The sequence below is a fragment of the Panthera tigris genome (assembly GCF_018350195.1).
Source record: "Panthera tigris isolate Pti1 chromosome C2 unlocalized genomic scaffold, P.tigris_Pti1_mat1.1 chrC2_random_Un_scaffold_86, whole genome shotgun sequence".
Taxonomy (NCBI): domain Eukaryota; kingdom Metazoa; phylum Chordata; class Mammalia; order Carnivora; family Felidae; genus Panthera; species Panthera tigris.
The window spans coordinates 35,459-59,403 of NW_024962166.1; the positions used below are offsets into that span (position 1 = coordinate 35,459).

The 23,945-nt window shown below is 40.3% G+C and overlaps 1 protein-coding gene across 1 annotated transcript in view; it reads left to right on the forward strand.

Annotated features, from left to right (window-relative positions):
• The first annotated feature begins 695 nt into the window (after positions 1 to 695).
• Positions 696 to 23,945, forward strand: part of LOC102949408 (probable cation-transporting ATPase 13A5) — a 114,773-nt gene continuing 91,523 nt past the window's right edge. Inside the window, exon 1 of the mRNA XM_042977113.1 lies at positions 696 to 863. Within this exon, the coding sequence (XP_042833047.1) occupies positions 801 to 863 (63 nt within the window). The 5' untranslated portion in view covers positions 696 to 800. The remainder of the gene's footprint in view (positions 864 to 23,945) is intronic.

Sequence of the window (23,945 nt, forward strand, 5' to 3'; positions counted from 1 at the left end):
TTATCTGAAAACTTTTTACAAACTAAAAAAAGAAAGTGAAAGGAATCAGATTATTATTAGAAACTTCTTTTTTCTTCATTAGAGTTACAATAATGGTGACGATGATTATCTTTTATTGAGTGTGACAGGTGCTATTGTTGATTTTTTACAAATATCTTAGATCGTCATATCAACTATTTAATTATTTTTGACACTTTATATATTAGAAACCTAAAATTCAGATTTTAAGTGATCTGCTCAAGCTCATCAGTAGAGCAGGTACTAGAGTTCAAGTTTTCCTGATTCCAAAATGATTGCTACATTCTCCATCATGAACCCAACTCCCCTTCCTTAGATTCTCATTGTCACCCCAACATATCCATATCCCGAAGTTCCACAGGGTTTTTATTCATCTCTAACTAGTTAATCGTTTTGCCTTGGGGTTTTAGTGAAGTGGCCATTCTCATTCATTGGCTGAGATACTTATGGGCAGTGCACGAAATTATTAATCTTTCTGGTTCAACAACTTAAGTCTAGAGCCTATCACATCTCACATCAGCAAATAAACACCGGGGGGGGGGGGGAAAGAAACACACTAAGCGGATAGATGAATGGGCCAATCCTGTGGCTGAGGAGAGTATTTCCTCTCTTTTCTTTGTTAGCCTAATAGGTGAGGATTGTGGTAAGAGATTTTAAAAGCACCTGAGAAAGCAGTGACAAGTAGTGACTGCTCTGAGTTCACTGAGTTCACTGAGTTCTCAAGCAGCTTTGACTTTTCCCCAAAGAGTTAGTCAGGAGGGACCCTAACAAGTCTGGTTTAGATGGAGGAGAAGAGTAAGAAGGACCACCAGGCTCTGCTCAACCAAGGAGAGGAGAATGAACTGGTGAGTCTTCCCTTTTTTGGAGTACGGACTTCTCAAAGTATCTGAGGCTATGGGTAGGTGCAACTGTAGTGGTACTGGCTTTAGGAACTGCAGAGATTTAATTATTGTAAGGCTCCTTGAGATCCAAGGGCACAATTTTATAGTTGGGGAACGGGCTGAGAAGACTGTCTTCTAGATGATGGAGTTCTTGCCAACCCCATATGCATCGGACAGAATGAACTTTCCTTCTTAGACATTTTGTGGAGTATTCAGTGTATATCCCACATCGTGCTCAGGAAGGGGTCTCCCCCTCATCATCTGGGTCTCCATCTACTTGGACAAACTCAAGCAAAACCTGAAAGTTTTTTGTTAATTCTTATGTTTTTGGTATATCTGTATTACTGAAGCTCGGTGTGCTTTGGGTTGAAGTTATGCAAAAAGTATAGAGAGGTTTTAAGCACTAAGTACTAAAAAAAGAGAACATTGTGGCCTGGTATTAAGTATATATATATATTTTAAAAAGTTTTCACTTCTCCAGTTCTCTTTCCCTACTGCCTCTTCTACCAAACATATAGCCATCTTGAAAAATAATCATTAAAAGCTTTGAAACTGCAGGGTCTGTTTGGGATTGACAAGTTTACATTTGTTATTTTAATTGAAGCTTAGAATTCAGTGATGAAGGACTTAATCCTATTTCATAGAAAGAAATCTGAGATCAAAGAGGTTAAGTAACTTGTAAAAGGTCTTCAGTCTACAAGGGACAGGCTGGAAATCGAGCCCCCTTCTTCCCCCTTCACACTCCATGCTATTCACACTGCAACAGTGTCTGCAGGTAGGCAATGAGAAAGGAGAGGAGGAGAATGGGGGCCCAGACAGAGATGGAACACTGGAGACGGAAAGGGCCCATGAGATGTGGGTCACATAGCAGAAGGGTGTCAGTTTCCTGCTTGGTCTTCCAGTTCCCCACGAGATCTGTGGGAAATCCACACCCACCCTCTCTCCACACCCTTCTTTGTTAACCTAATAAAAATAAGTGATTTCACGTACACCTACACTGTTCAAGAAGGCAGTCCCTGGTCATACATGGTTCTTGAATGCTAGCAAAATAGTGGGACAAAAGTGAAATGTGCTCTATGTGTAACATACACACCAGATTTTGAAGATAGTGAAAGAAAAAAGAGTAAAATAGCTCAATAATTTTTATATCGGTTACACTTTGAAATGATAGTTTGGATATGTTGGGTTACATAACATATGTTATAAAAATTGATTTAATCTGCTTTTTACTTCTTTAATGCGTCCACTAGGAAATTTCAATTACAAACATGGTTCACATCAGCGACTTCTATTATCATACCACACTGATCTGGACAATGGTATAATGCTTCAAATCTTGAAGGGATTCAAAGAACTAAAACCTGCTTACCTGTATTCACTACTAAACAGCTCTGTGCCAGTTTTGATGTTTTTTTTCCCAACATGTAGATGACTGTTCATGAAAATCTTTGGCCGCTCTTTATTTTTTCTCTAACTCTGTGATGTATTTATAAAGTCTTTAGCCTAGTACTTTAATTTTCTGAATCACATGGGGTGCATAGGTCTCTCTCCTTAGCCAGGCATGTATTGAGGCACACAGTGTGCATGTCAGCCGTTGATTCAGGGTTCTCTTAGGCCATTCGTGCTGCATTTGCTTTCTAAAGGTGGTCTTGATTCTGCCTCTGAGACACAAGACATGCTTTGTTCACATGAGTTGCAAAGCCAATCTTTCCACTGGTGCTCTCCCCCTCTTTACTGACGCCTGCCAACTAAATGTCAACATTACAACTGGGAGCAGCTCCAGGGGAGGAAAGGGCTACTTGGTGTGGAAGATACAGTTTTGACAGGAGAGCTCTTCACTTCATTAATTTGTTTTCTGGGAAACAGTGAAGGATTCCTGGACTCTAAGACCACAGGTCTGGGCTTTAGTCAAGGATCTGCTGTTAACCACGAGTGTGGACACCTTTTGGGGCCTTGCTAGTTTGCCTGAAAACAGTATCACGTAACCCCTCTGATTTGAAAGTTTTGCGAGTGCCATATATGAAATGTGGAAAGTGCTGTGAAAATATAAGGAGTTCATTTACATCCAAGGAGGCAGGACTTACTATGGGAAATTTGCAAATAGTAAGTGAAATTAGTATTGGAAATATCCTCCCTTTGTCTGATTAAACTTGGGGAGTGATAATTGTTTGAGAGCTACTATTACAAAACCAAACAGTATGTGATGAATTAGTAAGAAAAATCAGGTTCTTGGAATGTCTGAATTATTTTAATATATTTTTAAAGTTTATTTATTTATTTTGAGAGAAAGAGAAAGCATGAGTGGGGGGAGGGACAGAGAGAGATGGAGAGAGAGAATCCCAAGCAGGTTCCACACCAGTATGGAGCTCAATGCAGGGCTCAAACCCATGAACCATGAGATCATGACCTGAGCAAAAGTTGGATGCTTAACCAACTGAGCCACCCAGGTGCCCCTGAATTATTTTAAACAACAGCATGTACTCCTCATCTTTAATTTAAAGACACACACACACACACACACACACACACACACAAACCCTACTCAAAGGATTAAAATTGAAAATCAAAAATCACGCCCTATTGGCCTCTTTCGGGTCTTTAGTCAAAATTTATGTTAACAGCTTGGATGAAGGCAAGCTTATCTAATCTGTGACTGATGCCCCACTATGAGGGAAAGGTAACAATATAGGCGACAGAACCAAGATTCAAAAAGTTTTCTAGATTTGATTGTAAGAGAGAAATTGACAATGTGGTGTAACAGGCCTCGGTATTGAGTTTGTGTTTAAAGTTATTCTCAAACTACAAGGTGGGGATATCAATGACTTGGGCTTCGTAGCTATGCGTGAAAAAGTAATTAAAGTGCTTTATTTGGTCATGGCTGAATTTTTAGTTACCACTATGATATAGCTATAAAAAATTAGTACTTGGATGTCTCACTAGAAGCCCATTCAGCATAATAGAAGAAATAACAGTTCTATTATAATCTATAATATTTAGGAAACTTCTAGGGAGTTATATTTAATTCTAAGATTCAAACAAGAAGTATAGTGTATTTAGAGGGATATCTGGATTTCACAAACAAGAATCATTTAAAATGGTGTAGCCACTCTGGAGAACAGTATGGAGGCTCCTCAAAAAATTTAAAATAGAGCTACCCTACAATGCAGCAATTGCACTACTAGGTATTTATCCAAGGGATACAAAAAGGCTGATTTTAAGGGGCACATGCACCCCAATGTTTATAGCAGCACTAACAAAAATAGCTAAAATTATGGAAAGAGCACAAATATCCATCAACTGATGAATGGATAAAGAAGATGTAGTATACACACACACACACACACACGTGCGCGTGCACACGCACACACAATGGAGTATCACTGAGTGATCAAAAAGAATGAAATCTTGCCATCTGCAATAATGTGGATGGAACTAGAATGTATTATGCTAAGCAAAAAAAGTCAGTCAGAGAAAGATAAATACAGTATGATTCCACTCATACGTAGAATTTAAGAAACAAAACAGATGAGCACAGGGGAAGAGAAGGAAAAATAAGATAAAAACAGAGAGGGAGGCAAACCATAAGAGACTCTTAAATACAGAGAACAAACTGCGGATTGCTGGAGGGGTGTTGGATGGGGAGATGGGCTAAATGGGTGATGGGCATTAGGAATGGCACTTTTGTTGGGATGAATGCTGGGTGTATGTAAGTGATGAATCTCCAAATTCTACTCCTGAAACCATTGTTACACTATAGGTTAACTAACTTGGATTTAAATTAAAAAAAAAAAAAAATAGAATCGTTTAAAAGGTATTGGGAATAGTTACCCAAAGAATAATGAAGGCACTTGTCTTCCAATAGTTGAGAGGCTGATGTGGAGAACAGAGTATAAGTTGGCAGAATCCAGCCTGATTTATTTTCATTACAGGACAATTTCCTAACCATCTTTGGTGGCAGAATCTTAACATGATACCTCTCCATTGACTCTTCCCCTTGTATAATTCCCTTCAGTTGAGTGTGGTGGGACCCATAAATATGATGAGCTGTGACTCCTGTGACTATGTTATGTTGTGTGGCAAAATGGATTCTACAGATGTAATCAACATAGACTCAGCTGAGTTAATCAAAAGGGAGATTGCCTAGGTGGGCCTGACCTGATCAGGTGAGCACAGAAAAGAGCTTGTGTTCTTTCTGGAGTTATGGATATTCAGAGCATGATAGGGGCTTGATGCAAGGGAGCTTTATCCATTGCATCTTTGAAGATGGAAAGCTCTGTGTGGTAAGAGCTCTGAGTGTGTCTAAGAACTGAGAACTGAGAGCAACTTCTAGCTTACAACCAGCAAGAGAAGGGGGGGTGGTGGTCTCTCTCTCTCGGTGCTAGAAGAAACAACTGAATCCTGCCAATAACCGTGTGATCTGGAAAGAGGTCCTTGATCTCTGAAAGGAACACAGCCCAGAGGACACCTTGATCTTTTTGTGAGACACTGAGCAGAGGATCCACAGTCAGACCCCTAACCCACGGAAACTGCGAGATAATGGATTTGTGTTGTTTTAAACCACTAAGTTTGTTATGTGGCAATAAAAACTAATACACCACAGCTATCCAACAAGGGAAGGTATAGCCCTATAAATTAGTGAGCAGCCTAACTTTGGTAGCCTCTAGATGCTCATTGTGAAGGATGGTCTATAGCTGTTTTTGTCAGGAAAGGAATTTGAACCATATCATTTCTGAGATACCCCTCTTGTATTATTGATGCCCTCATTTCAGGAATAAAATTTAACAGAACATGCCATGTTGTCCCATGTCCTGGTCTAAGGCAAATTCTGGCTCTCGAAATGGCCTCTGCTGATTAGCCCATGCATCTCATTACTTTTTGACTCACGCTTTCTGCTTTTTTGCTGTTAGCTGCATCAAACAAAAGTCCTTACTTGCACTTTTACTTCCAGGAAGTAGCACTTTTGTTAGAGTAGTTGACTTTATGGGAATGTCTGGAGCTGAGAGTGATAATATGTTCATCTCTTCGGTATTGGGTTTTGATTCACACTGCTAAAGAGGAAAGGGCCTTTCTTATTCCAGAAAGAAGCGTACAGGGAAGACTTAAGAGGTTGACCTATTTCAATAATTATTTTGAACATCTTTAAGACTCAATTTTTTGATTTACAAACAATAATTTATAAGTACTGTGAATAATAGTATCTATTTTCATAAATAATTACGCCTATTTCATGGAGTAGTTGTGAGGATTGAATGGTACCTGAGTAAGTGCTTGAGAAAGGTTAGCTCTGATTGCCAAATGCAGACAAAAGAGAAAGTGACCCAAGACATTGTCTCCCCCTGCTCAAGGGACACTCCATGCGTGAACACAGGACAAGATATATGAAACTATAACTAAAATTTCTTGTTAATCAGTGATGACTAACACAAATTACTACATGCAGCCAAACCAAAGCAGTAATAGAGGGGTAAGGAACAATGACTATACTGACATGATCCATTAATTGGGGCACCCGGGTAGCTCGGTTGGTTAAGCGTCAACTCTTGATCTCGGCTCGGGTCATGACCTCACGATTCATGAGTTCGAGCCCCTCATCCAGCTCTGCATTGACCGCGCAGAGCCTACCTAGGATTCTATCCCACTCTCTCTCTGCCACTAACCCACTCATGCTCTCTGTGTCTCTCTCTCAAAATTAACAAGTAGGCTTAAAATGTTAACATGATCCATGAACCAGAGATATTTACCCTAACATTAAAGAAAAGAACCTGGGAACACGGCAGAGTTGGAGACAAGAGAGCAGAGGAGAACCTTCACTCACCTATCACACAAAGGAACACAATTGGGTCTCCAGATAAAGATGACAAAGGGTAGATTGTGAATAATGAATGGAAACATGGTGCTGTGATTGCTGTTTGAGAAAAAGGACAAACACGATGAATTCTTGGCCCATAAAAGGACTCAGAGGTATCATCTCCTTGGCCATGGTTCAAGGGAAAGTTTGAGGCCTGCCCAGAAAAAGCTAACTTACTCTAAGGCTATTGGAGCACCTCTGCATGGAAGGGCTTAACACTTCACAGCAAAAAACTGGCATTGCCATTCCCAGAGGTAATTAGCGTACTGAGAATTATTTATGTTATGTCTTGGTTGAGTAACTACTGACTTGGTGCTGCGAGAATGTGGGTTTGAGTAAGTGAATGTGTTGCAAACTGTAACCCAGAGACCCATTCTAAAAGAGTTGAGTCACATACTACGGTGCCTGTGCATGGTAAGTACGCAAGAAATATGTAGATAAGTAGGGGCGCCTGAGTGGCTCAGTCGGTTAAGCTTCCGACTCTTCAGCTCCAGTCACCATCTCACGGTTCATTAGACGGAGCCCTGCATCAAGGCGGAACCTACTTGAGATTCTGCCTCCCTCTCTCTGCCCCTCCTGCACTTCTTTCTATCTTCTCTCTCAAAATAAATAAAAGTAAACTTTAAACATTGCTGAAAAGAAATATTTAGATAAACACATGAAAGGTGAGCATAAGAATAAAAGCGTTTACAAAAATGCAAAAGGACCTGTTCACAACACCAGTCACGCACAAATGCTAGTGCTCTAGATGCAATGAAAATTCAGGAACAAAAATAAGCAGAGAGCTGGGGGACGGTTGCGCCCCAACTAAGAGGAGCTCTCCAAAAGAGGACTCGGGGGAAGAGACAATGTTTAGATGAAGTTGCACCCTGTAACTCTCCTTTCCTGCGGAATTTGGCCAATCTTAGTTCCATCTCTGATGGTAATTATAAGACCTACTTATTTAAAAAAGAAAGGAGGGGCGCCTGGGTGGCTCAGTCCGTTAAGCGGCCGACTTCAGATCACGATCTCGAGGTCCGTGAGTTCGAGCCCCGCATTGGGCTCTGGGCTGATGGCTCAGAGCCTGGAGCCTGCTTCCGATTCTGTGTCTCCCTCTCTCTCTGCCCCTCCCCCGTTCATGCTCTGTCTCTCTCTGTCTCAAAAATAAATAAAACGTTAAAAAAGAAAGGAAAATGATTTTAAAAGTGCCTTTTATGCACTAGAACTCCATATTGTATGTTCTCATTTAATCCCCATGAGCTAGCCACTCAGATATACATTTTATACTGAGAAAATGAGGCTCAGTTAAGTAACATATGCAAAGTCACATTACCCGGGGTGGGGGGGAGGATCCCCTATTACACGGTTTTCCTCCTATATGAGTGAAGATGATTGTACTGTGTGTGTGTGTATGCTCATATATATATACATATATATGCATATATATAATACATATGTACATATAATTTCTAATGCATGATTCATATAATATATATTATATATTAGTTACTAAGCTAGTTAGTTTTTCAGTCAATTTGGCGTTTATCTTAAAGCTCTTTTCCCAGTTTCATGTATCACGAAGGTGAGCAGTTTACTTTTTGGCCTGTGTTTGACTTCAATTTTGACAATTCGTGCTCTGTGGGAAAAGCAAAAATTCCACTTAAGCCATTGGATCAATCACTTTTAGAAATACAACTTAATGGTTTTCTCAAATAGCATTTAGTTCTGAATATTGCCTGTGGTCAAATCATTTCACAATGACTCCAATGGGACTAGCCGTTTTTAATCTACTGAAATTTTGTTGACCTGTGCATTACTCAAGCTAATATTAACCGTTAATGTATACTACATACTTGAAATGTTTCAAGAGCCCTGCTAAATGCTTTGCATGCATTAACTCATTGGTTTCTTGGAACAAACCCGGAAGATACTGATATTTTCCTTTATGGAAGGGGAAAGTGAGTCATCAGAAGAAATAAAGTGGGTTGCTCAACGACTTATATGGGGTTAAGTGGTAGAGGGATGATTTGAGCTGAGTTTTCTCATGCAGCCACAGTTTCACATGAGGAATCTAAAAATTTAGTGAACTTAAATCATTTACCCAGATCATATTAACTAGTAAGTGATGGAGCAAGGAGCAGAAGCGAGAGTTTCTAGAAGGCAATGGGGTGGGGTATAAAGAACAGAGGCTCTGCTGATAGACCTGGATAGGGCTCTAAATTGTGCCCTTTAGCAGCAACCTCTGTTGAAAGGCACGTGCATATTTCATTGTTACTCCGAATCCAGGCTGCTTCCTTTTGTATTTTGGGCCAAGGAAAAGACCATTAGAAATGTGGTACCTCTCCTGGTATTGGGAGCATGGAATTCTAGTAGGAAACAAAAAAGTGAGGGTACATTACTGGCAACAGAGACTAGAAATCAAGTCTATATGAAGATGGCGCAACCTTTGTGCTATTCAACTCACTGGTAGGTGGTAGATCCGGGTTCCTCACTCTGTGGAACACAGCCGCTTCCCATTACCAACCTTGTTTCAGTATCTCACAACTCAAAACCAAAAACTCTCTCCACCTTTGGCTGAACCAATTATCAGATCACCTGTTAACACTGATTGAAAGCTTCCTTTGTGCTCAACACCTTCCACCTCTATTACTCTTCACAACTATGCTTCCAGGTGTGTGCTGTTATCCCCTACTACAGAGATGGAAACTGAGACTTAGAGAAGGTAAGTCCTGAGGTCACATAGCTTATAGGTGGCAAAAGCCACTTTACCGCAAGGAACTACATGTAGTGCGTTTGAGGTTCCGATCCTTCCTCTCTCTGTTCCCAATGTCTTTACATTTACGAGGCCTCTAGATTCTACTTACCTTCCTCTTAACAGCACACATATTCTTTCCTCTACCCTGCACTTCTTAGTGGATTTTACCCATGGGTGTTCAGTACTTTGGAGACATCTGAGTGACTCTTAACTGCCTCAGAAGAATAATCATTGAGAACACTGAAATTATACTTGAGATTAATTGGTCAAAATGGAGACATACACTAGGATAAACTCAAATTACACAAACATTGGCAAGCTGACTGAGAGGATTTGATTAAAAAGAATGCCAGATGAAAGAATGATTCAACCGAAACTTCAAGTCCCACATCTAGCTTATAACCTTTGGGAAAACAGACATGATAGGAAATTTACCAAGGTTTATGAGGCCAATTTATCAAGGAAGCAAAAATACTGTTTCTATTCATCTTTGCTCAAGGAGCTACATATTTCTGAAAGTTACTGTGACTTTTTGCTGTTATTTTCTCTTTCTCGATATAACTCCATTAAAGTAATTAAAGTAACTTCCACCAACTTGGAACAGGGTGTCTAATAAACACCCTCCCTTTATTACTTTTTGTTGACATATATAAATTCAGTGGTGTCAACAAAGTGCACTGATCTTAAACAGACAGTTCAATGACTTCTATTATCAGTTATTTTTGCTCATTTCCTATAAATAGAATTGTGTCTTGATTTACCATCCTTTATTTACTCATATGTGAAATTCACATTTATTGTTGTTCGCATTAAAAGTTACATTAAAAAATTATTTTGTAGTGTTACGTTATACGAAAACACAATATTTATCTTTCTCTTGTTGATGTACCTTTAGATTATTTCCAATTTGGGACCCTTATGAATAAAACTGATACAAATATTCTTGTGCAAATCTTTTGGCGAACATATACAATTCTCTGTGTAAAAATCTAAGAATGGAGTTACTAGCTCATAGAGTGATCCTATCTTTAGCAACACAGTTTTTCAAAACGTTTGTACCAATTTACACTCCCCAAAACAATGTATATGAGTACCATTGCTTCACATTTTTATCTACACTTGGTATAATCAGTTTTTTCCACTTTAGCTATACTGTGGCTATGTCATTGTGTCATTTTATCATTGTTGTGTCATTTTATCATTGTGTCATTTTAGAGTAAGTCTTCAAATCTGGTGAAGTCTTCCAACTTTGTTCTTTTTTTAGGATTGCCTTGGCTATTCTGGCTGTGATATGTTATTGTAGTTTTATTTTGCATTTTCTTAATGACATGATATTGAACACCTTGCGGAATATTATCCTGGAAATCCTCTTTTGTAAAATGACTGTTCAAGTCTTTTGCTCATTTTTTATTGCATATACATTACATTTTTTATTGATTCGTAGTCATTTGTGATATTTCCAAATATGATTCTTTTTTTATACATAGGTACAGATAGCTAGTATCTTCTTCAGAGACCTTTGGATAAACAGAAGCTTTTAGTTTCATTAAAGTAAGATATCTTTTTTTATCTTTTTTTATTTCCTGTTTAAGAAATATTTTCCTACTTAAAGTTCATGAAATATTTTTTCTATGTTTTCTTTCATATGATCTATTGTTTTAGTTATCACATTTAAGTACATGTGCCACCATTAATTTGTGTATGGTGTAAAATGGGGGGAAAACTCATTTTTCTAGCACCGTTCATTTTGCTCTAGCAACTACCTATTGAGCCAACCATCCTTTCTCCTACTGAATTGTAATGGTTCAGTTTTGTAAATGAAACGATGAAATATCTTTGAGTCTCTTTCTGGACTCTCTGTTTTGTTTCTCATTTTTTTTTTTCATTTTTGTCTTGTAATTAGTAGGAATTTGTAGTAAGTCTTCACTTCTGGTAGTGTAGGTCTTCCACAATTGTTCTTTTTGAAAATTGTCTTGATTGCTTTAGGTCCTTTGTACTTCCATACCGATTTTAGAATCAGCTCCTCAATTACCACACACACACACACACACACACACACAAAATGTCTGATGTGAGTATAAATGGGATTGCTCCTGGCTAACCCTCAAACTTAATATATCTCTCCTTTTATTTAGATCTGTGCTTTCAGCAATATTGTGCAGTTTTCAGTCTAGAGGTTTGTCTAACTTGATTAGGACTATTATAAGTATATTGATTTTTTTGGCTTGATGATATTACAAATGGCATTTAACTTCATTTTCAAATTGCTTGTTACAAACACAGTTGTTTTTCTATATTGACCCAGTATCCAGCAACCTTGACAAATTCACTTATTAACTTGTATAATTTGTACATTATTTTGGATTTCTTAATAATTATATTATCTACTCACACAGAGAGCTGTACTTTTTTTTTCTTAGTTGACATGTAACATTGTGTAACGATGTAACATGTAACATTGTGTAAATTTAAGGTGTACAAGTTGATTGGTACACTTAAATACTGTGAAATGATCACCATCAAAGTGTCTAACACTTTCATCACTTGACATAATTACTATTTATTTCTTGTGAGAACATTTAAGATCTACTTTTTTAGAAACTATCAAGTATATAATATAGTACTGTTACTTATGTTTCAGTTATAAATGTTGTTACTTTTTCTTGTCTTATTGCACTGTTAAACTATCAGAACTGTATTAAACATTAGTGGTGATTATTGGTAATCTTTTACTTATAACTTCATAGGGGGAATATTCAATATTTCATTATTAAGCATGATATTAGCTGAAGGATGTTTCTGTCTATTCCTAGTTTGCCGAGAGGCTTCTTTCTTTGTTTCCTTGTTTGTTTCCTTCTTTCTCTCTCATGCATTAGTGTTGAACTTTATGAAAGTATTTCTCTATACCAATTGCTATGACGTTATAAATTTCCTCCTGAATGTTAACATACCAAAATTCATTGATAGATTTTCAAATTCCTGCAATCCTAGAACAAACTCCATTTGGTAACAACATATTACCTTTTAATATATATCACTGATTTAGCTGGATAAGATATTTTGTGATTACTTCATCTATGTTTCTTACAGATCTTAGCCTGTAATTTTCCTTTCTTTTAACAAACTTTATCGGGTTTTGGTATATGAGTATGCTAACTTCATGAAACAAGTTGTGAATGTTTCCACCTCCTCTACTTATGAAGGAGTTTGTGCAAAATTGATATCACTTCTACCTTAAATATTTGAAAGCATTCACAAGCCATTTGGACTTGAAGATATCTTTGTAGAAAGCTTTTAGTTACACATTAATTTTCTTTAAGAGCCATAAAAATATTGTGATTTATTTCTGAATTTATCAATTTTAGTTAACTTTTAAGTACAAATTCAACATCATTGGATTTTTCCATTGTAAGTCTGATTTCTATTTTATTCATTTCTGCTTTTTTTCCTGTTTTTCTTTATTATTTCCTTCCTTATACTTTTTAAGATTTAGTTTGCAGTTCCTTTCTACAGCTTCTTGATTGGGAGCTTGTTTCATTGATTTCAAACACTTATTTTCTTTTCTTACATACACATCTAAAATTATATATTTCCCTCTAATCATTGTCTTAAGTTCATCCCACAAGTTTTTATTTGTCAAGTTCCATTTTTATTCAGTTCAAAATACTTCTTAATGGCTATTGTAATTTTTCACTTGACTCTATTACTTAGAAATACGCTATTTGAAAAAAATTTCAAATCATTTGGGAATTTTTAAGTTACCATTCTGTTGTTATTTCTAGTTTAATTATAATGTCATCACATTTTATGTTCCAGAACGTCGTCAATTTAGGTAAATATTTCATGTGTACCTGAGAAAAATTTGAAGTATGCAGTTTGGGGTTAAAATTTTTTCATTTGTTAATTAGGTGAATAGGGTTGTTCATACTTCCTGTATTCTTTTGGTGGTGAGTTTTTTGTTTTTGTTTTTGTTTTGTTTTGTTCTTTTGGTGTACTGGTCTTATTAGTTAGTGAGAAAGGGGTGTTAACATCTCCCATGATGACAGTGGCTTTAAGTGCTATTTATTGCTTTACAAAGTTTGAAACTTAGCTTATAAGTGCCCCCAAAGTTAAAATTGTTATTTCTTCTTGATGAATTGATTCTTTTGTTTTAGATTACGAAGTGTCCTCCTTTCTCTCATATTTATTATTTATTTATAATTAATTATTAAATATTTTTATTTATTTTTAAAGTCTATTTTCTCTGAAATTAACATAGCTATACTAGTTCTTTTTTGTTAGTCTTTGCATTGTATATTTCCCTTTCTTTCTTATTTTAACTAGTTGCTTCTTTGTATTTAAAGGTGTCTCTCGTAAACAACATATAGTGGGTTTTTTACTATCTCAGACAATCTTTGTTTTCAATCACGGTATTAATGTCATTTATCTTGAATGTAATTGCTGATATTGTTGGGTTAAAGTTACTGTTTTCTATCTATTCTATCTATTCTTTATCTTTTTTTCTTCACTTAATGCTATCATGGCTCACATTTCTGCATTGACTTCATAAATTTTGTTTTTAATGGTGCCACTATAGCCCACTGTTTTGAGTTCCACATCTTATGGAGCCATTAGCTATTAATTGGTTCTTCCAATAACTTTTCCTATTACAGATAATACTGCACTGAGCATTGTTATACACATCACTTTCTACTTTGTGTATTATTTCCTTAGGGTGTATTTCCAAGTGTGGAATTACTGATTCCAGAAATAGAAACATCTTTATAAAATCTTGATATAATTTGTCACCTTGCTTTCTCTAAAGAATTATTCCAATTTTAAGGTTTTAGCAGTATGTAGTCATAGTGATTTTTTTGCCATCTTGCTGGCATTGTCAATTCTGTTTTTAATTAAAAAATGTTGTAAAGAAAAGAACTGAAGGGGTATCAGAATTATGATTACCAATGCCATTGTAGTATGTAAGTGAATCAAAAAAGGGAAAGGCATTTGTGATGGGCTTTTTCAACCTATGAGTTGGCCTAATGTTCCAAACCATTCTGCTTCTACTTTGAATACTTTGGCAATAAGTCCACATGAATAGCTTAGTGAAATAATGCATATTTATGACATAATATGTGAACTGGCATATACATTTTATTTGAGTCTAATAAAACTATCATTCACAAATAAAACTAGAACAGGTTTATGGAATCAAAAAGAAGATAGGAAGAGAGAAAGGAGACCCAACTGGAAATACGCTTAGAGGCAGAGTGAACACATTTTAGAGTTACATTAAAATCTTATCATGAATAATCTCAAAATAGAGTGGCTGCATTGCTAAACTTAATGAACATTTTTTCCCAAGTGGATGATAATAACTGAGAAGCACTGGAAAGGAACTCTTAAAATTGTAATTACTTTGCAGAGCACTTAAGGAGACATTATCTCATTTGAGCACTAGTACCCTGTAAGGCATGCATTTCTAACTGTTTTTTTTTAGGAATCAATTGGGATTCCCTAGAGGTGATATTGTTGCATCCACACGACTCCTGAAAGAGAATGCTACGGGCACCAGTGGCAGTCACAACAAAGTTTATTACAATGAGAGGCAAGGCCAACCGATCACGACCAACACTTGATAAGAGTGCGGCCTCGAACAGCCGGGGTACAGAGTTTTTAAAGCCGATCACATCGTTTTATCATTACCTGGGAACAGAACAGAAAAACAGTTCCCAGATGAGTTAGAAACAGTTGCCAAATGAGGTGATTATTTTAAACTTTCTGCCACTAAGTTGCAACCAGTGGATCTCCTTGACCTTGCCTCTGATGCTTTCTTTGAGCTTTTGTTTTCCTTCATTGGTAAAGCCTGAATTTCAAGAGTATGAAATGTGATTTACAAGAGTAAAGCAAGGCTGTTTTCTCTTGACCTTCGGTGTCAGAACAAAGCTGTTATTTTTAAAGCTACATGTTAGCCCTACACTACAATTTAGCCCTTACATTTCCCCCTTTTCTTGCCAGTGAATCAATCCCTTGATTCATCATTAGGAACTAAGGGGATATCGTGGGACCTAATCATCATAATTTTTATTTCACCAACTTGCCTCTTGACATACTGTACTAACCAATTGATTATGCATGGGCCAATGGTTAACCCAAGAAGTAACAATAGCAGTGGCCCAGCTATGGCGGTGAGCAGTGACGTGAGCCAGGGGGGCCAAGAGAATAAACTCCAATACCAATTATTGCTGGCCTCCCTGGCATGTTCCCTGGTCCTAGGATTATCCCTGACCAAACCGAGAGTGTCTCAGATTACTCCGGAATTGGCATAAAAACAGCAGGTTTCTCCGAGGGCCACACAGAGACCCCCTTCCTTCATGAAGAGTAAATCAAGTCCTCTTCTGTTTTGTAATACAACCTTGGCTAAAGAGTCTACTTAATGTTCCAGCCGAGAAATTGAAATTTCCAAGTAGCCTAGGTCTTGGTCTACTTGCTCACTTATAGTTTTGAAATTTTGGTCCCCCACAATGAGTCCAGCAGTTCCAATAGCTGTGGATCCCACAATTCCCAGTCCCACTAGGAGTGGAATGAGGACTGGTGCTGCCCTTTTCACCCTGGAATGTCCTTTGAACAGAAGTAAATGTTCTTCTCTACCTGCTTCTTCGCTATATAGGTATATTTGTGGGAGAATATGAACTAGGATACAAATCTCTCGGGTGCCAACCCCAATGTATGTGGCTGCAATGCAGGAGGTAATTCCTGATGAGCAAGCAAACCAGGCTCCAGTAAGGGCTTGGTATGCTATATTTTGGGGGGCTATCAGTATCTGATCTACTTAGAATATACACTTCTGCACAAGAGTTTTTGTAAAGGGAGGTATGCCAATTATATTCTTGGGACACTATGCACCAACCCTGCCCTTGGAGGTCTCCTAGGGTTAAAATTGGTCGTGAACCCCAAGGGCATAATGTCATGCTTGGATTTAGCAATTTTACGACATGCTTGTCTATGTCTTGTCCAATGCTGGCATTTGTAGCCACTCTCACATAATACGGGAGTTTAGGGTTTAAACACAGCCAACAATATTGTACAATCTTGGTGTGAGATGAATGTAGCCAAGCATACATAGAATCTACTGCATCTAACCAATGCATCTCATGGGAGAACGGGTTCTGGATATGACCTGTTGGTAATTCTGACTTTGTGGGGGCACATGATCGTAGGGAAGGTTGGGAAGGGACAGTCGGAAAGAGCGGGGGGTGTAAAATCATGTCCTTGTTTGGCCCTACCGAATTGGGTGGAGTTTTTCTTTTCACACTTTGTATAGTAAAGGAAATGCCCTTGTCAACTCCTGGAGCATACATTCTGAGACCCCCCCCCCCAAGTGTGTCTAGTGTCCCAGGAAGAGGAAAAATTACTGGAACTAGAAGCCTTTTTTAAACATATTTTTGTTGGGTTACATTTTCCTTGAGTCTTACGTTTGGGATCTGGAGTTCTAAGGTGGGTGATTAAGCAGTCATGGCCCTGTCCTGCCAGCCAGGGAGCCAGCGTTTCACAACCCCGTTTTGCAAAATGGTATTGGCCTTTTCCTTCACATTCAACCTTTCTATTTGCAAGGCAACTGTATAACCCTGGTAGGTTAGACAATTTTTGTTCTTGATCCCTGTGTCCACATCCATAGGTAACCACATAGGAGTTTTCGGGGACCGGAGGAGCGGAGCCCATTGGCTGTTTATAATTAGTAATTAAAGTCCCCCATGAGTCCTCCACCAAGTCACAGAAATCAAACAAAAAACAAGGCACAGTGGAAGAGGTATTAGATGCTATCACCTACCCCGTGACAGTGTCCCTGAGTTCCCATTGGTATGGCCAAAAAGATAGGGGATGCAATTCCATACAGTCCCCCACACTTATCATTATACAAACCCAGACAATTATTATGCCCCCATCAGTCTTAGCTTTAAAGGATCCTCTGGGTGCCTTTGGACCTTCCATTGCTGTTTTGTTGTCTGGTTTCGTATCAGTCTGGGGTGTTCCCGCCTTTATGCAGTTTTTCTTAAACTGAGAGTGATGAATCCAGGTTCGGACACCATCTACCTTCACGGCCGTGGGCATATCAGGATCATGGTGTGCAGTCCTTTCCAGTGCAGCTCCAGGGTTTTAGGCTTGTGCCTCTTGACCCAGACTAAGTCTCCTGGTTGAAAGGGGCGAGGAAGAACAGGAGGATGAGCAAAGGCTTCTTTCAAGGCCCTGGTTATTTCCTTTTGTACATGTTGCAGGGCCATGAGCGAGGACAGCAAATGGTCCTGTTCCAATTGTTCCATTACGTCGTCTCCTAGCTTCGGCAGGATAGGTGGAGGTCTGCCAAATAAAATTCCATAAGGGGAAAATCCCTTGACAAATGGAGTACATGCTCGCAAAAGGGCAAAAGGCAGGACATCAACCCAATTTTCACCTGTCTCAAGGGACAATTTGGTTAAGGTCTCTTTTAGGGTCCGATTCATCCTTTCTACTTGAGCTGGGCTCTGAGGTCTATACGTACAATGTAATTTTCCAATTTACTCCCAATGCCCGGGCTAGACCCTGGGACACCTGCGCTGTGAAGGCCGGGCCATTGTCCGATCCTATGCTCAGAGGCAGCCCGAATCTAGGAATTATTTCATTTAATAATTTCTTAACTGGGAACGCCTTGACCCACCCGGAGGTGTCTACAAAAACAAGCAGGTATTTATATCCGTATTTCCCTGGTTTAATTTCAGTAAAATCTACTTCCCAAAACCAGCCTGGTTCAGTTCCTCTATCTCTTTTAGCTTCTGAAACCTTCTTACTTGCACCCTGATTTACTTGGGCGCAACTTACACACCTTTCAACCATCTCTTCAATCTCTTTTCCCAGCCCTTGCACCCTGAAATTTTTCCGCACTAATTCCACCATCTTGGTTTTCCCAGATGAGTCCCTTGGTGGAGTTGACACACCATGCGCGGCCCGATTGCCGTGGGTAAGAGTATCTTACCTTCAGGATCCTGAAACCACTTTCGTCCCGGTATCATACTTCCCCCTTTTCTTGAAACCCACTCCAAATCTTTAGGAGTGTAACTGGGCTCCAGTGGAAGCAAAGGCTCTGTCAAGATCGGTATCTCCAAGGCACTTTTACTTTTAGTTAGGGCAGCTTCTTGAGCTGCTGCATCAGCCAGGAGGTTTCCGACTGTTTCTAGGGAGTCGCCTTTTTGATGTCCCGGGCTGTGAATGATTGCCAGCTTCGCAGGTTCCCAGATGGCTGCTAGAAGATCTAAAATTTCAGCTTTATTTTTGATGTCCTTGCCTTCCGCCATGAGGAGACCGCGCTCTTAATAAATGGATCCGTGTACATGCACGGTTGCAAAAGCATAGCGGCTGTCCATATAAATATTAACTGACTTGTTTCTTCTGAGTTTTAGGGCTTTTGTTAGCACGATGAGCTCTGCGCCCTGGGCTGAAGTTCCCGGGGGAAGGGTCTGTTGCCATAAGTCTCGCGGTCTGTTGTCACTGCAGCGCCGGCCTGCCTTTGCACTTGAAACACAGAACTACTGCCGTCTGAAAACATGCTATCAGGGTCTTGTAAGGGAACATCCGTAATATCAGAGCGGAGGGATGAATCATCGCCAAGGTTTCTGGGCAAGAGTGCAGAGGCGGACATTGTCCTTTGGGCAGCAAAGTGGCTGGGTTTAAGGCTGTGGGGGCACAAAAACGTATTTGGGGCTGGTCGAGTAGCAATGCTTGATATTGGGTAATCCGAGCATTTGACAACCATCGCTCTGGGGGAGCCTGCAGTAAAGCCTCCACTTCACGGGGTCCCATGACAGACAATGCTTGCCCCAAGGTTAGTTTGTCTGCGTCTTTAGGAGTGCGGTGGCGGCAATTTGTTAAATGCATGGGGGCCACCCGGAAGCAACTGGGTCCAGCCGTTTGGATAAATAGGCCACCGGTCGGGGCCAAGGTCCCAGGCGCTGAGTCAGAACTCCCTTGTCTACCCCCTTTTTTGGCTACAAACAAATGGAATGGCTTGGTGGGATCTGGCAGGGCCAAGGCTGGTGGGGTCATGAGAGCATCTCATAAGGCTTGGAAGGCTTTAGTTTGAGTCTCCCCCCATGTGAAGGACTCTGGAGACCCCTTGAGAGTGGCATACAAAGGGGCTGCCAGTTCAGCAAAGCCAGGTATCCATAGTCTGCAGTAGCCTGCTGCCCCCAGGAACTCGCGAACTTGTTTGCGAGTTTTAGGCTGAGGAATATCGAATATAGCCCGAATTCTTTGTTCACCGAGATAGTGCTTACCTTTTTTAAGGTTGTGACCTAAATATGTCACTGCAATATGACAGATCTGTGCTTTTCTGGCTGATACCTGGTACCCCAGTTTTTGCAGAAGACTCAAGAGTTCTTTGGTGGCTCTCAAGCATTTTAAATGAGAAGGGGCCGCCAACAAGATATCATCAACATATGGCAGTAGAGTTACCTGGGGGTTGGATATTCGAAATGGCTCTAAATCCTGGTGCAGGGCCTCATTAAAAAGAGTAGGAGAATTTTTAGATCCCTGGGGGGTGTCGCGTCCAAGTGAGCTGTTTGGCTTTTCCCTCTTCAGGATCAGTCTATTCAAATGCAAATAGTGGCTGGCTTTGTGGGGCAAGCGGGATGGCAAAGAAGGCATCTTTTAAGTCCAGAACTGTATAATACACCTGAGAAGGGGGAAGCAAACTAAGGAGAGTATAAGGGTTGGGTACAGTGGAATGAATGTCCATTACCCTGGCGTTTACTGCTGTTAGGTCCTGAACTGGCCGGAAATCGGATGAGTAAGGCTTCCAGACAGGGAGAAGCGGAGTGTTCCATGGCGACTTGCATGGGATCAAAATGCCAGAGTGGCACAAACTCTTGATATGAATGACGATTCCCCGCCTAGCCTCCCGGGACATGGGATACTGTTTTAGTCTTACCAGAAGTGCGGATGCCTTAAGTTCCACTATTATCGGAGCTTGATGAATCGCCAGCCCAGGTGGATTGGCCTCGGCCCATACCTGGGGGAAGTCCGCCTAGAGGCTTTTAAGGAGGGGATCAACTGCATGGACATTTTTATCAGGCACCGGAGTGAGCAGGCCCTCTTCCCCAAGTGGCACAGTCACCATTACTGTTGTTGGGCCATCCTGGCCAACTTTAATATGCATACCCCCTTCAGTGAATTTCAAACTGTAGTAGGTCTCTACCTAGTAATCCAGGGTAGGGGCATTCAGGCATGATTAGGAAAGAATGTGTAACGGTTTTATGGCCTAAATCTACTTGTCGTTCAGTGGTCCATTTACAAGTCTGGAACCCAGTTGCTCCTTGCACCAGGGTTGCTCCTTGCCTGGTGGGGCCAGGATCTTGTTTTAGAACTGAAAAGGTTGCCCCAGTGTCCACCAAGAAGGTCTTAGGTTGGCCCTCTATATTAACAGTAACCAACGGCTCAGAAGTGGGCTACCGAGCCGCGGCCCTGTCAGTCTGAATCAACTCCCATTACAGATACCTGGAGTGGCTGAGTTTTGCGTGGGGCTAAGTTGGGGCAATCCTTTTTCCAGTGTCCCTCTTGTTTGCAATATGCACGTTGGTTTTTTTCCTAGTGGCGCTTTAACCCTGTGTCTTCTTTTGCCCAGACCAGAATTCTTTAGACGTTCTGGGTCCTCTTCCCCGCGGGCATCCAGGACAGCCGCTACCACCCTAGTCAATTTTTTTGTCTTTCTTCCTGAGAATCCCTATTGTTAAAAACTTTTTGGGCTATTTCAACTAACTCAGATAAATTTTTTCCTTCAAACCCATCTAATTTTTGTAACTTCTCCAAATGTCTGGGGCCTTCGTAAGACAAAGGCCAGGTTTAATGCCCTTCTATTTTCAAGTGGGGCAAGGTCAATAGGGGTAAGGTGCGGTACGTCTCCATGAGCCTTTCTAAGAAGGCTGAGGGGCTTTCCTCGGCCCCCTGAACTACTGTTACCTTAGACATGTTTGTGGGCCAGCGGGCGGCCGCTGGGAGACCTCCCAGTAGAGTCTGGCGAAATAGGGTCAATGATGGCCTACCGTGAGGAGTGTTTCAGTCCCAATTTCAGGATGTGAGGAGGGAAAAACTTCCTCAAGTACAGCGGGATCCTCGGTGGGTTGCCCGTTTGACCCCATCACTAATTTCTGGGCCTCATGATGGATCTTATCTCTTTCCTCAGTGGTGAAGAGAACCTGCAAGAGCTGCTGGCAGTCATCCCACGTTGGCTGATGGGTCACAAATACAGTTTCAAGAAGAGAAATTAATGTTTGGGGTTTCTCTGAGAATGAGGGGTTTTGAAGTTTCCGATTATAAAGGTCGCTAGTGGAGAAGAGTACATAAGTCATAAAGGGTCGGACATCACCCTGCAGGAGTGGCCCTGGAAGAAGGGGCAGGGCAGTGGGAGGGTGGTGGAATTCCGGGAGTCCCTGACCGGGTGTGAGACGGGCTCAGGGGAGTGTCCCTACTGATCTGAAGCATCTTGACTTGTATTCTTTGAGCGAGAACTATAGGGCGGCGGGTGGTTTCTTCTTCTTCCTCTGGTGCAGGTGATAGAGGGGGCGGCCACCTAGTCCCATCAGGATTCTTATTCTGAGCTCCAAATGGGCAGCCTTTGAGTGATAAAGCCTGTACTTTAAGGAGGCAAGGGGGAAGGGGAAGAAGTTTTAACCAATCTGGAGGGTTTTCAATGAGGGTCCTCCATGCCTCAGTGGAGGCACGAATGTGGTCTTCTAGGTCTTTCTAGGCACGAATGTGGTCTTCGTGCCTAGAAGAGACAATATCATGAAAATGATATACCAAAGTAAGGTCAAAGGTCCCCTGTGGAGGCGATTCGACCTGAAAGTTGGTCCATTCCACCTCGCAGAGTTCAAAGGACTGGCTTCTTAACGTGGAGGCTGAAAACTGAGGCAGCTCTCCTATAGTCCTAGAAATGAGTTAGAATGAGACTCAGAGGGGTGGGGGTACTCTGATTTTGACCCATGACAAAGATAGGCAAAACTGACAGGGACGCACAGTCAACAGGAAGAAAACAAGACACGAAGACAACACAGTTTGAGATCTCAAGGCCAGTAGGCAGTGGCAGTCACCTGAAAATAGGATTTTTCTTGACAAAAACCAAATCAAATGGGGTCCATCGGTGTCCCAGTAGCATCCCTGACTCTGTGTCTATAGGTGCATCCGACAGACCCTCCTGAGTCATTCAAATGGTGCGCCCCAAGAATTCCTTACCTCTCCCAATCCCGAGCTTCCTCCCAGGTGTTGGTGGAGCAATCCGAGGAAAGAACCCTGTTTCAGACCTTTAACTTTTCCGGCCCATGCACAAAATGTTGCATCCACATGACACCTGAAACAGAATGCTAGGGGCACCAGTGACAGTCACAACAAAGTCTATTACAATGAGAGGCAAGGCCAACTGATCGGGACCAACACTCTTGATAAGAATGCGGCCTCGAACAGCCGGGGTACAGAGTTTTTAAAGCCGATCACATCGTTTTATCATTACCTGGGAACAGAACGGAGAAACAGTTCCCAGATGAGTTAGAAACAGTTGCCAAATGAGGTGATTATTTTAAACTTTCTGCCACTAAGTTGCAACCAGTGGATCTCCTTGACCTTGCCTCTGATGCTTTCTTTGAGCTTTTGTTTTCCTTCATTGGTAAAGCCTGATTTACAAGAGTATGAAATGTGATTTACAAGAGTAAAGCAAGGCTGTTATCCCTTCACCTTCAGTGTCAGAACAAAGCTGTTATTTTTCAAGCTTCCTGTTAGCCCTACACTACAATTTAACCCTTACAATATGATTTACCTAAGGTCACATAGCTAATACCCAAGTAGAGCAGTGACTCAAACATCTTTGCTACCTGTGACCTTTCCATCATGTTTAAAGATTACTTTCAACAAATGTTATTAAAATCTTCATTTACCAGAGTTCTTTACTAGAAAAAATTAATGAAAATGATCACTGAAGATGATAACTATTCCAAATATTAAGCCAAGAGATTTGTTATAACATGATCTAAACTGGCATAAAATTCCAGAAGATTTCCTCATTAAAAATGCTATAGAAACTCAGTAAAAACCCATTTATTAACATTACATCTCTGTGATGTGGACATGGAAGTCAGAGTCTTAGAAACACACACAAACACACACACAAAACAGCAGAGGTTAAAATAATAGTATAGTAATAATGTCATTCATAATCAACATTCTTCTGGGTCTCCCAAGTACACTAAAAATCAAGTTTTTGAAATTTAAAAACAAATGCTGTGACAGTTCTTTGTGGAAGAGAGAAATTAGAAATTTGTTTGAAATAAAGGTATATATTGTTTTCGACTGTTTCCTTCTAAAACCGCGTCTCAAAGTCTTTATTCATTTCATGATATTATCAACTCCCCTACTACTAAAAGTAGAAATTTTTCAGCATGTTACCATCAGGGTAAATTCCTATAAG